This window comes from Lycorma delicatula, chromosome 12 (assembly GCF_047948215.1).
Source record: "Lycorma delicatula isolate Av1 chromosome 12, ASM4794821v1, whole genome shotgun sequence".
Taxonomy (NCBI): domain Eukaryota; kingdom Metazoa; phylum Arthropoda; class Insecta; order Hemiptera; family Fulgoridae; genus Lycorma; species Lycorma delicatula.
Window position 1 is genome coordinate 64,604,131 of NC_134466.1, and position 13,839 is coordinate 64,617,969.

Sequence of the window (13,839 nt, forward strand, 5' to 3'; positions counted from 1 at the left end):
GTGATCTTTGTGGCCACAGAATAGTGTTAGTCTTCTTCAAACGCACGTTCTATCCAGAGCCGAGGTAATGTCATGTTAATGTACTATCGAACCTCGTTATGAAAACGGGCAGGACAACCATCTTGCTGGAAAATGAAGTCGTTGAGTAGCCGAGGCGTAAGCCATAATTGTAACACATACAGGTATATCATGCCGGTTACTGTCGTTTCCATAAAAAAGAACGGCCCATACACTGTCTCACGAGAGATCGCACAAAAACCGTTTACTTTCGGAGAATCCCGAATGCGTTCCACATAAGCGTGTTGGTTTTCAGTTCTCCAAACTCGCACGTTATGACCGTTTACTTTGCCGCTAATATGGAAAGTAGCTTCATCGCTGAAAATTATCTTGTTTACAAACCCTTAATCTAACAACATTTTTTACTGTAACTGTAAACAAAAATCGAGCCTACGTGTTTTATCTCAATCAGAAAGACGCCGGATTAATTGATGACTGTACGGTTTGCATAATAAACGTTTACGGAGAACTCTCCACACTGTTGTTTTCGGAATTCCTAATTCTCTGCCTGCAGCCGCAGTCGATATTGACGGGCTGCGAACGAAACTTGCACGCACACGTTCGACACTGACTTCTAAGGTTGATGGATGACCAGTTGATTTTCGCTTGCACAAACAACCGGTTTCACTGAATTGTTTATACCGTGCACGTATTGAATTGTCACTTGGTGGCTCCTTATGAAATTTCAACCGAAACGCACGTTCAACAGAAATTACTGATTTTGACAAGTGAAATTCTAACACACAAAACGACTTCTCGCTTCCCGTGGCAGCCATTTTCTTTACTGTCGACGCCTAGCCAGCAAATGGTTTACTAACTGCCTAGTATATGTGGGAAAAAACTATTTGAAGTACTCTTTCGTACAGTACTTGTTTTATTCTTATGAGTGAAATAGTTTTTTGTTAATGAATTTTCGAATCTCCGAAGAACATTATGAAACGCCCTGTATAAATAAACGTCGGCAATGGATCAAGCATATCCATTTTGATTAATAAGAAAAAAGCATGGTGCATTGGTTGCTGTATGTACTCACATTTCTATTTTACATATAACTACCATCTAGCGGAAAAAACTGAACTAACTGTATAATAAATTCTATTGTTTAGTATAAACAGTACGTTGGTTACATTAACATTTATTATACTTATTTTTTAAATTTTGTTAAAAAACTATTGTAGACATAAGTGTTTTGAAATATTATAAAAATAAATAAGTGTAGAAGAAATGTTGTGTAAGTAACGTACTGGTTATAGTGCACAATACAATTTATTATGATCATGGTAACCTCCACGCTGTTTGCACGAGTGGGCGGTAGCGATGAGAAACGGGGACTCTCGCACCCCGAATGAAAAAGACCAAGTCCCGGCGGGGATACCCCACTCGGAATGTCCCCGTTAGAGGCATTGGCATAAAGACTGAGTCCCGGGTCCCGGAGCGGGGACCCAGGGACTGCATAGCCGGGCCTCTTGGATCCTACTCAGGGGGTTTGAGGCGGGTGCAAAGTGAGATCCGACCGGTGGGCCGAGACGTGGAGGCCCGTTAAAGTAAAGGACACTCCCCAATGCTGTGTAATACTTAACTGCAGAATCCGGCCCCGAGGAGAAGAGAAAAAATAAAAAGAATACAATTTATTATACAGTTGCTAGTTGAATTTTTTGTCGTTATTTTTCTTCACTTTGTTTTTACTGTTTAATTTTTGTTTATAAATATCTATGGAAAATTATATATATATATATATATATATATATAAATATATATATATTTTTAAATATTTTTAGTTACAGTCACATCAACAATTACAGCCACTAGCGACTAACAACAAATACAAACTAAAATATATAAATCAGACAAAAACCAATAAATTGTTTTCTTCATTCCACTGTAGGAGAGAAACCGCAAGAGACGTTTTCGTTTTATACCTTCTTTCCGGTTTAATAGAAGTTTCATATCTGAACCCAGGTCTAAGTTTTATCGGATGGTTCCAAAGATTGGGTAATCAAAGAGCAGATGGTGCACGGACCATTTGACCTTGAAAGCCTCACAGATCTTCTGAAAAGAGCCAAGTAGGTGAGCGTAGGTAAGCCTGGTGTGTTCAATCCTTAGCCGAGTTAAGATGACTTGGTCTCTTCTGTTGCTCGGGTAATGAGGTTTCTCGAGCACATTCTCCCGGATGTTATGTTATGCCGTGGGAGGACTCAGTACCCAGAACCTGAACACCCAGAACACTGTGCGAGTGTATACCATATTTAATTCACGCGGGTGTGGCGGTAACTAAACTAATATAACTTTACAACTTACATACAACAAATTTCTCTTGTACGGTCGGCAGACTGGTATAGTCGCAAAACTTAACGCACCAGGTACCGAGTCGACCGAGCGATCGAGTTCGAGATCCAACCAGACCGAATTAATTTTTTAAATCTGTTTTTAAATATTGCCTTAATTAATAAAAATATTACCATAATTAGGCAAAATCTCGCGATACTGAGGGTGACCTTGCTCTACAGCCCCACTACTTTGATCTTTTAAGTTGATAATTTAATGGCATCAATGTCCCATATATAGAAGTAATACGATAAATTTTGGACAAAATCGATCCAAAAGTTTTGGAGATATAAGGTAATTTGAGGCTGACACCGAACATATACTTAAATGCAAACACTAACATCCAGAAAATTTCCATCCGGTTTTTTGGGTTCCTTACCTGTCAAAACGTCAAGATCCGGTGAAAACCGCATATAACCAATTTGGACCGATTACAATACTTTCCTTTATAGACAGATCTGCTATATGGCTATCTAGTAATATGACATATAATCACAAATAATAAGGTTGTATCTTTTGGAATCGCATAAAATTTCTCGATGTTGATAGGAAAATGAATGGCATGATCGATAAGATGAAGATCGATCGTAGGTCTGATAACTATACAAATTAAACTAAAATTGCAGATTTTTATTTAATGTATATAATCATATTTTTTTATTACAGGAGATTACCCGGTAGCGAGACGTATCTTGTAGTAATAAATGTAGGTAGCGAAAGAGAGGTTGTGATCCTCGGTGAATCTGTACCAAAATTATCAGTTAAAATGTATGTAGCTGCTTCAAGCGTAAATTCTGGTTATGAAGACGGGTAAGTAACTACGTCTTATTTAATGAAATGACCATAAAAAGTAAAAATTAATCAATTTAATGACACAATACCTTTAAATTTTGAACAAATATAGAACCATAAAGGGATATTATAAACGTAAAGTTGTAGCTATCTTTTTAGGCGTACAGTTAGGCTATATATACTACGTACATATTTTTTCTTTGCGAATGGGACAGCCTAGGTAGGGATAAACATTATCTTACCAGAGAGTGGAAGAAACGAGACAACCTGACAACTTAACTTCAAATGGGAAAATATTATTCATGAGCCCTTAGTTGAACCCAAAATAATATTTTTACCCCCTCTCCATATCAAGATAGGACTAATGAAAATTTTGTAAAAGGAATGAAGAAAGATAATCTCGAATTTTTGTACTTCAGGCAGAAAGGCAAAAATTTCCGAATGGAAGTGAAAGAAAAATTAAAGAAGGAATATTTGTTGGTCCTCAAAAAAGAGAGTTGGTCAAAGATGATGTATTTAACTCGATGTTAAATAATGTAGAAAGTGCAGGTTAGGCTCATTTAACAAAATTTTCTCGGCAATTTTTGCTATGGTTTCGAAAGATATACAGAAAAAGAGAGAGATCAAGACAGTAGGAAATTAACCTCCAACCCAAAGGTTTGTGTAACAGCAGTTGAAACCACCGCATCGGTTTTTGTATTGTAGCTGAGGTGTGTTTGGTTCGTACTATGTCTCTGTTCAATAAAAAGCAAACGGTGTTTTGCGGCAGGCTGAATTAAAGTCCGTAATTTTAGATCAACGTTCATTTCGATGTGAATATGAAAAAAAGCCACCGCATGAAAATAATATACGACGTCGGTTCAAACAGTTCGAAGAAACTGGATCTGTTCTCAAGGTAAAATCAATCGGCAGACCGCGATTATCAGACGAAATCGTTGAACGAATTAGTCTGCAATAAGAAGTTCTAACAAATTCATCTCTCGTCGAAGTCATGAATTATATATTTCGAAAATAATAATTCTAAAAGTTTTAAACGCAAGAACTATCGCATGAAAATAAACAAGAATAAAACAAAAGTAATGAAATATAGTAGAAATAACAAAGATGGACCACTGAATGTGAAAATAGGAGGAGAAAAGATTATGGAGGTAGAAGAATTTTGTTATTTGGGAAGTAGAATTACTAAAGATGGACGAAGCAGGAGCGATATAAAATGCCGAGTAGCAAAAGCGAAACGAGCCTTCAGTAACAAATATTATTTGTTTACATCAAAAATTAATTTAAATGTCAGGAAAAGATTTTGTTAAGGAAAAGTGTCGCTTTATATGGACGTGAAACTTGGACGATCGGAGTATCTGAGAAGAAAAGATTAGAAGCTTTTGAAATGCGGTGCTATAGGAGAATGTTAAAAATCAGATGGGTGGATAAAGTGACAAATGAAGAGGTATTGCGGCAAATAGATGAAGAAAGAAGCATTTGCTAAAATATAGTTAAAAGAAGAGACAGACTTATAGGCCACATACTAAGGCATCCTGGAATAGTCGCTTTAACATTGGAAGGACAAGTAGAAGGGAAATATTGTGTAGGCAGGCCACGTTTGGAATATGTAAAACATATTGTTAGGGATGTAGGATGTAGAGTGTATACTGAAATGAAACGACTAGCACTAGATAGGGAATCTTGGAGAGCTGCATCAAACCAGTCAAACGACTGAAGACAAAAAAATAAACAAAAGAAGAATAAACAAAAGCTGGATTTTAAACGCGTTTTCACGCGTTTAAAATCCAGCTACTGCAGGAATTGAAATTTGATGATGGAGAAATACGTTTCGATTTCGTTGTTGAAATTTTCCACAAAATTAATAAAAACGAATCATTTTTGGACGATATAATTTTTACGAATGAAACTACTACATTCCATATTAACGGATGTGTCAACAGACACAATTCATGAATATGGGGATCTGAAAACCACTTGTAATTTTTAAGAAACGACGCTTTACGGCTAAAATTAATTTTTGGTGTGATGTGATGAAAAATCGTGTAATCAGGCCTTTTTTCTTTGCTGAAAACACTATTAATGGAAATGTTTATCTCTATATATTAAATGATTTCTGCTTTCCTTTACTGTATAATCTGAAAAACACACAAATAAGTCATTTCCAACAAGATGACGCACTTTTATGCATTCGTCAGCCAAAAAACCCCAAAAAAAAATTTTTACCCTCAGTCCATATCAAGCTAGGACTAATGAAAAATGTTTAAAAGCAAAGAAGAAGGATAGTCTCAGATTTTTGTACATCAGGCAGAAATTTCGGAATTTAAATGAAGGAAAAATTAAAGAAGGAGTATTTCTTGGTCCTCAAATAAGAGAGTTTAGTAATGTAGAAAGTGCAGCTTGGGCTTCATTTAAAGACGTTTGCAAAAATTTTCTCGGCAAACTGTAATCTTACAATTACCACGATACTGTTAATCAACTTTTTATTTCATACAGAGCTATGGGATGTAATATGTCTTTGAAAATACATTTCCTCACTCACAACTGGATTTTTTCCCGGAGACGTAAGTGACGAACACGTTGAACGTTTCCACAAAGACATTTCGGTGATGGAAAGCCGCTATAAAGGGATTAAAGCCGCTATACTAACATGCTAGCCGATTACTGTTGGACAATAATTTGGGATGTGCCTGAGGCTATTTATAAAAGAAAAGTCTCAGCAAAATCATTCCAACATAGGTATGGCCATGCAAAATTATAAATTTTACAGATTTTTACTGTATTTTACCTTAGTTTTTTTGAAGCGTAATTTATTTAAAACTATGTGTGATAGAAAAATTGTATTTACAGATTTGCAAAAAAGCAATTCACGAAATTGTATCACACTTTGAGAAATGTTAAAAATATTTTTTTTTTGTATGTTAGTGTAATTATTCTGTTAAGAAAGCGTATGTTATGTAACAAAAATTCGTCAATTTAAAAACCATAAAATAGTTTTAAAATATGATTTTAGACTAATAAATGAAGAAGCTGTATTTGTAACAATGAATACGTGAATTTCTATATATAGATTGACCCATGAAGAAACGGAGACCTTTTAAGACAACTGTGAGGATCTTTAGTAGTGAAAATAATGAAAAATGTTCGTTCATATATACATAGATCTGGAAACGGTTTGTTTTCCAATTAGGGGTAGCGAAATATTTCGCTCGGAAATCAGCACTTCTAATAAAAATAAGCCCTAAATTAAGAACTAAAGTTGGAAAGTTTCCTATGTAATTTGAGCTGGAAAGTAGGATAAGACAGGTCCAAGAACTATAATTCCATTAGTTTTTATAATATCTGAACTAAACACAAAATTCGGTGTCGAAAAACACCTTTTTACTTCCTTGTACGAAATAAAGTAATTATTGTGAACGCGAAAAATTTCAGTTTTCAGATTTCAACTGAAACATCCATTTTGACCATCCTTGAATCCATTTTTTACTAGTTTCGGTTGACATCTGTACGTATGTATCTCGCATAACTCAAAAGCGATTTTCCGTAGGATGATGAAATTTTGGATTTAGGACTACAAAATATCTAGTTTTGCACATCCCTTTTTGATTGCAATCGACTGAACCAAAAGTGTTCAAAAAGCCCAAAATCAAAAATAAAATTGGATGTTAGACTTTTTCTTCGCTGCAGTAATAGGCCCTTACTGAGTTTTTCAATGATATGTAGTAATAAGTGGTACTTATTTTTATCGGTTCCAGAGTTATAGCCAAATAAAATTTTAATTAATGTAATATCTGGATCTTAGGGGAAGGCATATCGGTTCAAGGAGACTTCATCTCCTTTTTTTACTTTTTTATTTTATTTTTGATGTATTGATTCATTAATAATTATTAAACTCTCATTGTAAAAAAATGTTTACGATGAATAATAATTTAATAATAACAACAAAACAAAAAAAGAAGAGAAATATAAGATATTTTTAATGAAATAAAATTTTGGGTACTTTTCATTAAAAAAAAAAAAAAATATGTGTAAATGTAATTTAATAAGCGTACAAGAAAGTCATGTGTTGTCCACATCAGATTTTTTTTTTTTTAAGTTTGTAATAAAATATTTTTGTTAATGGCTTATAAATGCAAAAGATTTAGTAACGAAATTTGTAGAGAATTTAATTCTAAGAACATTAATGTAAATGCAACCAATAAAAAGTGAATAAAAACTTTTAAATTCGGTTTTTTTATTGAAGGAAAACAGTCAAAAAATAGACATCATATTATTCTTTCTGTAAACAGATGATTTCCAATGTTGTGATTAAACATTAATTACAACGTAGCAAAACAAAAAAAAAAAACAAATTTCCAGACCTGTGTTTATATGAATATTTTTCATTATTTTTACTAGTAAAACATGTCCCTAAAAGTTTCTCCCGTTCTTCGTGGAAAACACTGTATATAATTTTACAACTTAAATGAGAAGATTACGGTCAGTATATAAGAAGGCACAAGAAAACCCGATTGAAATTGTTATTCAGCATAGAAATAATACATATAGTACCAAAGTTCAAAGTTTATACCATAAACATACAGTTACTTATATTGTTATTATACGTAGTTATGTAATTATTAAGTGTAATTAAACAAAATGTAACAATTTTTATTATGATCCAGTTCTGATCGAGTTATTCCAACAGTTCTATCTGATCCGTTCAGACAAATATTGTGGTAGTTATTTATTATTTTTATGGAATAGAAGAAATATAAATTTGTGAAATGATTTATTTCATTTAACGGGTGTTCAAAAAGGACGCAACCGTAAGATTAAAAAGGTAGAAATCACGAATAGGTAAATTTCATTTTTCCCTACATATCAATTGGCAACACTGTACTGAGATTAGCAGCTTGTATCAGTTGACATGTCTTTCTTAAACACTAGAGCTACATAAGTATAATATCGCGTTAACTATATCGTTTTCCAACTAAACGGCAAAGATATGTTTATAATTGAGATTTTTTGCGCGTATAAATCTTACCGACGAGTGAATGACAAGTTTCAGATAAAATTTCCCAATTCTTCAGTTCCTAATAAGTCGAAAATATCGGGTTCGATTAAAAAATTTCTTGAGACCGGGACTGTACGGATCGGAAAATCATAGGTCAACCATCACTGTTAACAGTAGAAGTTCTGGAGATTGTGAAAGAACATTTGATTCGGCTCACCCAGAAAAGTTAAGTCCGGGATTTTACTATCTACGGCTTTCAGGGCTACTAAAAAATTATAATCGTTCAAGACCTGAAAAAAAGTAGACTACGGAAAACGTTTACGGTATTGTCTTCGGTTTCGTTTTTTCGTTGATGACAACACGGTATTGAAATATTGAATCGTGTTTGTTTCAGCGACTAGGCAAGGTTTTACTCGGATGGCTACATTACCAGCCAAAACTGCCGTATATGGAGTGCTGAAAATCGATATACGTTTCACGAACCACCATTATACGCACGTAAAATTGTGTTTCATGCGCGATCTTCCGGCGTCGTGTAATAGGGCCTTTATTTTTGACAAATCTGTAGACGGTTTGGTTTCTTTCTTTTCCTGTTTAGCCTCCGGTAACTACCGTTTAGATCATTCTTCAGAGGATGAATGAGGATGATATGTATGTGTAAATGAAGTGACCACCAAAGAACACCGGTATCCACGATCTAGTATTCAAATCCGTGTAAAAATAACTGGCTTTACTAGGACTTGAACGCTCGACTTCCAAATCAGCCGATTTGGGAAGACGCGTTAACCACTAGACCAACCCGGTGGGTAGACGGTCTGGTTTATCAAAACTTAATCGAACAACCGTGTTAGAAATACACGAACAAGAATGTCGTTTCCAACAGTTTAACGCAACGTCATACCGCTAATGAAACGCTGGATAAGTACGGGAATTTTTTGGTCATCGTTTGACATCAAAAGGGTCTCTAAGATCCTCGGATCTTATACTAGCAGATGTTTTCCCTTGGTAATATTTAAAAAGTGAACTTTTTAAAAACATTTCTCAAACACGTGACTAATTGAAGGCTAACACTGAAAGTGAGATTTCAAACTTTACGAAAAGCGGCTGCAAATGTTATGAAATGTGTACGAATCTAAATCGGGATGACAGGAAATCATTTCTAACATCCATTGTAAAGTTATTAAGGATAATCTGAATTTGTTGTACAAGTATTTTATTAATATTTTTACCGTGTTGCGAAGCCCCAAGAATTTTGATACCATTCGTGGCGGCAGTTCTTCAGGAGAAAGATCGGGGAAGTTCGGGGGTGAGGGATAGCCCTGTGTTGAGCTGCCGCTCGCACGTGCTTGCATAGGCGGTAGCGATGAGGCACGAGGACTCTCGCACTCCCCAGCGAAAAAGACCGAGTCCTGGCGGGGAAACCCCACTCGGAGTGTCCCCGTTAGAGGTATTGGCATAAAGACCGAATCCCGGCTCCCGGAGTGGAGACCCAGGGACGGCATAGCCTGGTGGATCCTACTCTGGGGGTTTGAGACGGGCGCAAAGTGAGATCCGACCGGCGGGCCGAGACGTGGAGGCCCGTTAGAGTAAAAGATAGATACTCCCCTGAGCTGTGTAATACTTAAATGCAAGATCCGGCCCGGGGGTGAAGAAGAAAAATGAAAAAAAAACCATTAATATTTTTATAATAAACTCACTTCGTCAAACAAAGGGTTGCGTCCTTTTTGAAACACCCGTATATATTAATCAGAATAAAATAATCGTCTAAAAAAGACTTTTAATAATGTTTTTCTTTTTTTTATTACAGAGAATCAATCGACACAAAACTTTCGTTGCATGCAACATCAAAACCGCTGATTTTAAGACCGAAAGCTTCCGTAGTTTTGGTATCAGATTATAATATAATTAATCCGACAAACCCACCAAACACAACAAACACGACTGTGGCACCACAAAAGAATGGAACGGACCATTCTAAAAATTATTCAACAAGAAATAGCACATCACTTGTATGGTTATTATTAGTATTTTCATTTATTATTTTATGTTTTGGACAAAATTTGTAAAATAAATTTACTTGTAAATAGTTATATAAATATATAATTAAATAATGAATTTTATTAAAAAGTGTACAAATATAGAAAGTAATTAAAACTTTTTCAGTATGTGGTTTATTTAAATATTATAAACATGCACGTTTTAGCTTTGAACTTGTATTATGATTGAAGAATTTGGCAAACTAAGGGACAGAAAGTAATGTAAATGTATTTTTACTAGCATCATTTAACGGGATATTCAATCATCTTACATAAAGGGAAATTTACCACAATTCTCAGAAAAAAATTAAAAAAATTAAAAATAAATAAAATTAATACTTAAAAAAAAATTATTTTTTTAATTTTAAAGTAATATTAACTAAATTGATAAATAATCACTTGCACTGACATCGAATCGAATACACTTAATTTATTAAAAATATAATTCTGTATATAGCAAAATAATATAAATAAGAACTATGTAAATAGAATAAACAAATATTTTTATTTAAAATAAATGATTTCGTAAGAAAAATATTAAGTGTAAATTAATTATTTTACATTCCTTGTTGCAATGGGCGTTCATTGGAAAGAAAATCAATGCTGAAAAAGTATGATTTGACATTTGTAACCAACGATCGTTTAAAAAAAGCTGACAACTGTGGGTTGTTTCTGATGCACGGCTTACACAAACGAATTAATTAAAAATTATTATCATTTTATTTAAAATTATATTTTTTAGTTAATTTAATTCAATGATTCTAACTAAAGCGCGCGCGCGCGCACCGTATGTAATTCGCGCGAGTGTACGGATACTAGCAGGGACGGTCGGCACTAACTAAACTAATGTCATTTCACAACTGATATAGAATAAATCTCACTTGTACGTTCAACAGACTGGTGTAGCCGCGAAACTTAACGCATCAGGTACCGAATCGATCCGGCGATCGAGTTCGAGACCCGGACAGAGTTTTTTTTTCCCAATTTAAATGTTATTATTCATTTATTTAATTCTACCGTTCACCTGTGACGTCACAACATATCAATTGACTACAACGGTATTTTTTGGGGTAGGGGTGTAATTTTCGCAAAATATTTTTTTGCAAATATCTTTTTTTAAATGTTACAAAATGGGCCTAAGAAAAATATGAATTAGGTGAAATCTCGCGAAGTTGACCTTTGCTCTACAGTCTCATCCCGTTGACCTTTTAAGAGTTTATTGGTATCAAAGCCGCATATATAGAAATAATCTGACAGAGTTCTATCAAAATCGGTCCAGTAGTTCTGGGAATATAAAGTAATTTAGAGGCAAACGTTGAACACACGTATATACGAACATTAACATCCGGAAAATTTTCATCCGGTTTTTTTTTTGTTTATTTTTGGGTTCCTGCGGGTTTTCAGTTTAAAAAAGCGCATATGCTCAAACGGATATGCTCAAACGGAGCGTGTATAAAGAGAATGCAACTGATGCTTAACATTCAAGAGTTGATGGAGTTGGATATAGTAGTTACTCTTAGAGGTGTAAGCCCTTACCTTACCATTAGTTTTCGTCTTTCTCTTCGTTATACTGTACGCTGATCCTTCCTCAAACCGATAGATATTACAAACACAGACAAAGGCATCCGAAATGATATACCGGGAAACCACAATCTACTTTGTCCTTCCTTTTTCCTGTTTAGCATCCGGTAATTACCTTTCAGATAATACTTCAGAGGATGATATGTATGAGTGTAAATGAAGTGTAGTATTGTACAGTCTCAGTTCGACCATTCCTGAGATGTATGGTTAATTAAAACCAACCACCAAAGAACACCGGTATCCACGATCTAGTATTCAAATCCGTGTAAAAATAACTAGCTTTACTAGGACTTGAAGGACTTGAACGCTGAAACTCTCGACTGCCAAATCAGTTTATTTGGAAAGACGGGTTCACACCACCTAGACCAACTCGGTGGGTTGTATACTTTGTCCGGTTAATTTTAACAAATTGTGCTATAAACTCCCAAGTACAAATAAAATAATATAATTAATAATTTTTAATTGTTTTATAATATACAGACCGTTCTAAATTTATATTTATCGATCTCGGTGGCGAAGTGGTAGCGTCTCATTCATCCGGAGGTCCCGGGTTCGAATCCCAGTCTGGATATGGTCATACGCTAAAAATTTCTCACGTTCACGTTTCTTTGTAAACTTCTGCGATGAATTAATTTATCTGTTGAAATAAAAATCATCTGAAACAGGTTAGAAAAAACATTTTTTTAAATGAATATTTTCATATTTAAATCATAAATTAATAAAAATAATAATAAAAATATTTCATGTGGAAAATTTTAAATCCTGTTATTTTAGAAACAGATAATATCATCAATAATTTTATGATATATATTTAGTTAATAAAATATAGTTTTACGTTATCTACTAAGAAAATAAACGCAATATATTACACTAGACAATGATAAAACATAAATTTGGGTTGAAGGATTGTTCACTTCTTATCAGAAGACTAACACTTAACGACTAATTTCAATTAAAAATGTCTAGATTTCTGTTTTAAAGATAATAAATATAATAAGGATTAAAAAAATTTCAATTGAACATTTAATGATAATGAAGTAAAAAAAAAATTTACTATGCTTGCAATCAAAAAATTATTGATAATAAAATAGAAAAAAAATAATTTAAAACGCAATGTTTATTTGATTGTTCAATTCTCAGAATCAACAATTACTGCAAATTGAAATTCTACAGCAATTAATTTGCATTTATTACTTGTGAGCCAGTTTCCAACAGACACCGACCAAACAATACCTTTTTTATATACAATACATAAAAAAATCAAAATTTTAATTTTATGTTTTCAAAAATTTAATATATGCATAGAGAGTGTTTTATGAAGAAACGAGAAGAATTTCACGACATATTCTACTATAAGTAAACAAAATAATGAAAAACAACATATAGAAATGGATCGGATACACATTTTAATAGTTATTCCTTGTTTTTTAGTTATATTTTACAAAAACTTTCGTCCTATTTCTGCTCTAAGTGTAAAATTAATAAGGCATACCAAAACTATTAGCCCCTCCGGTAATTACCTTTCAGATAATACTTCAGAGGATGATATGTATGAGTGTAAATGAAGTGTAGTCTTGTACAGTCTCCGTTCGACCATTCCTGAGATGAGATGTGTGATTAATTGAAACCCAACCATCAAAGAACATCGGTATCCACGATCTAGTATTCAAATTCGTATAAAAATAACTGCCTTTACTAGGACTTGAATGCTGAAACTCTCTACTTCCAAATCAGCTGATTTGTGAAGACGCGTTCACAATTAGACCAACCCGATGGGTTTAACTTTCACGTCTAGCGCTGACAATGCACTGTAACAAACCCATGCAATGAGATATAACTTGACTTTTATTTTTATAGAAATCAAGCTGTAGAAGGGAAAGTATTAAAATCAGTCCAATTTGGGCATATGCGGTTTTCACCGGATCTAAATGGAAATTTTCCATATATTCGTACGTACGTGTGTGTGTTTGGTGTCGGTCTCTAAATCTTCTTATATCTCCACTTCTTCTGGACCGATATTGACCAAATTTAGTCAGATTACTTCTATATATAGAG

The 13,839-nt window shown here is 33.9% G+C and overlaps 1 protein-coding gene across 1 annotated transcript in view; it reads left to right on the plus strand.

The window, feature by feature from the left end:
* LOC142332729 (maltase 2-like) overlaps positions 1-10,332 on the plus strand; it is a 60,788-nt gene extending 50,456 nt beyond the window's left edge. The window contains exons 9-10 of the mRNA XM_075379326.1: positions 3,049-3,192; positions 9,975-10,332. Coding sequence (XP_075235441.1) covers positions 3,049-3,192; positions 9,975-10,233 — 403 coding nt within the window. The 3' untranslated portion in view covers positions 10,234-10,332. The remainder of the gene's footprint in view (positions 1-3,048; positions 3,193-9,974) is intronic.
* The last annotated feature ends 3,507 nt before the right edge of the window (positions 10,333-13,839 follow it).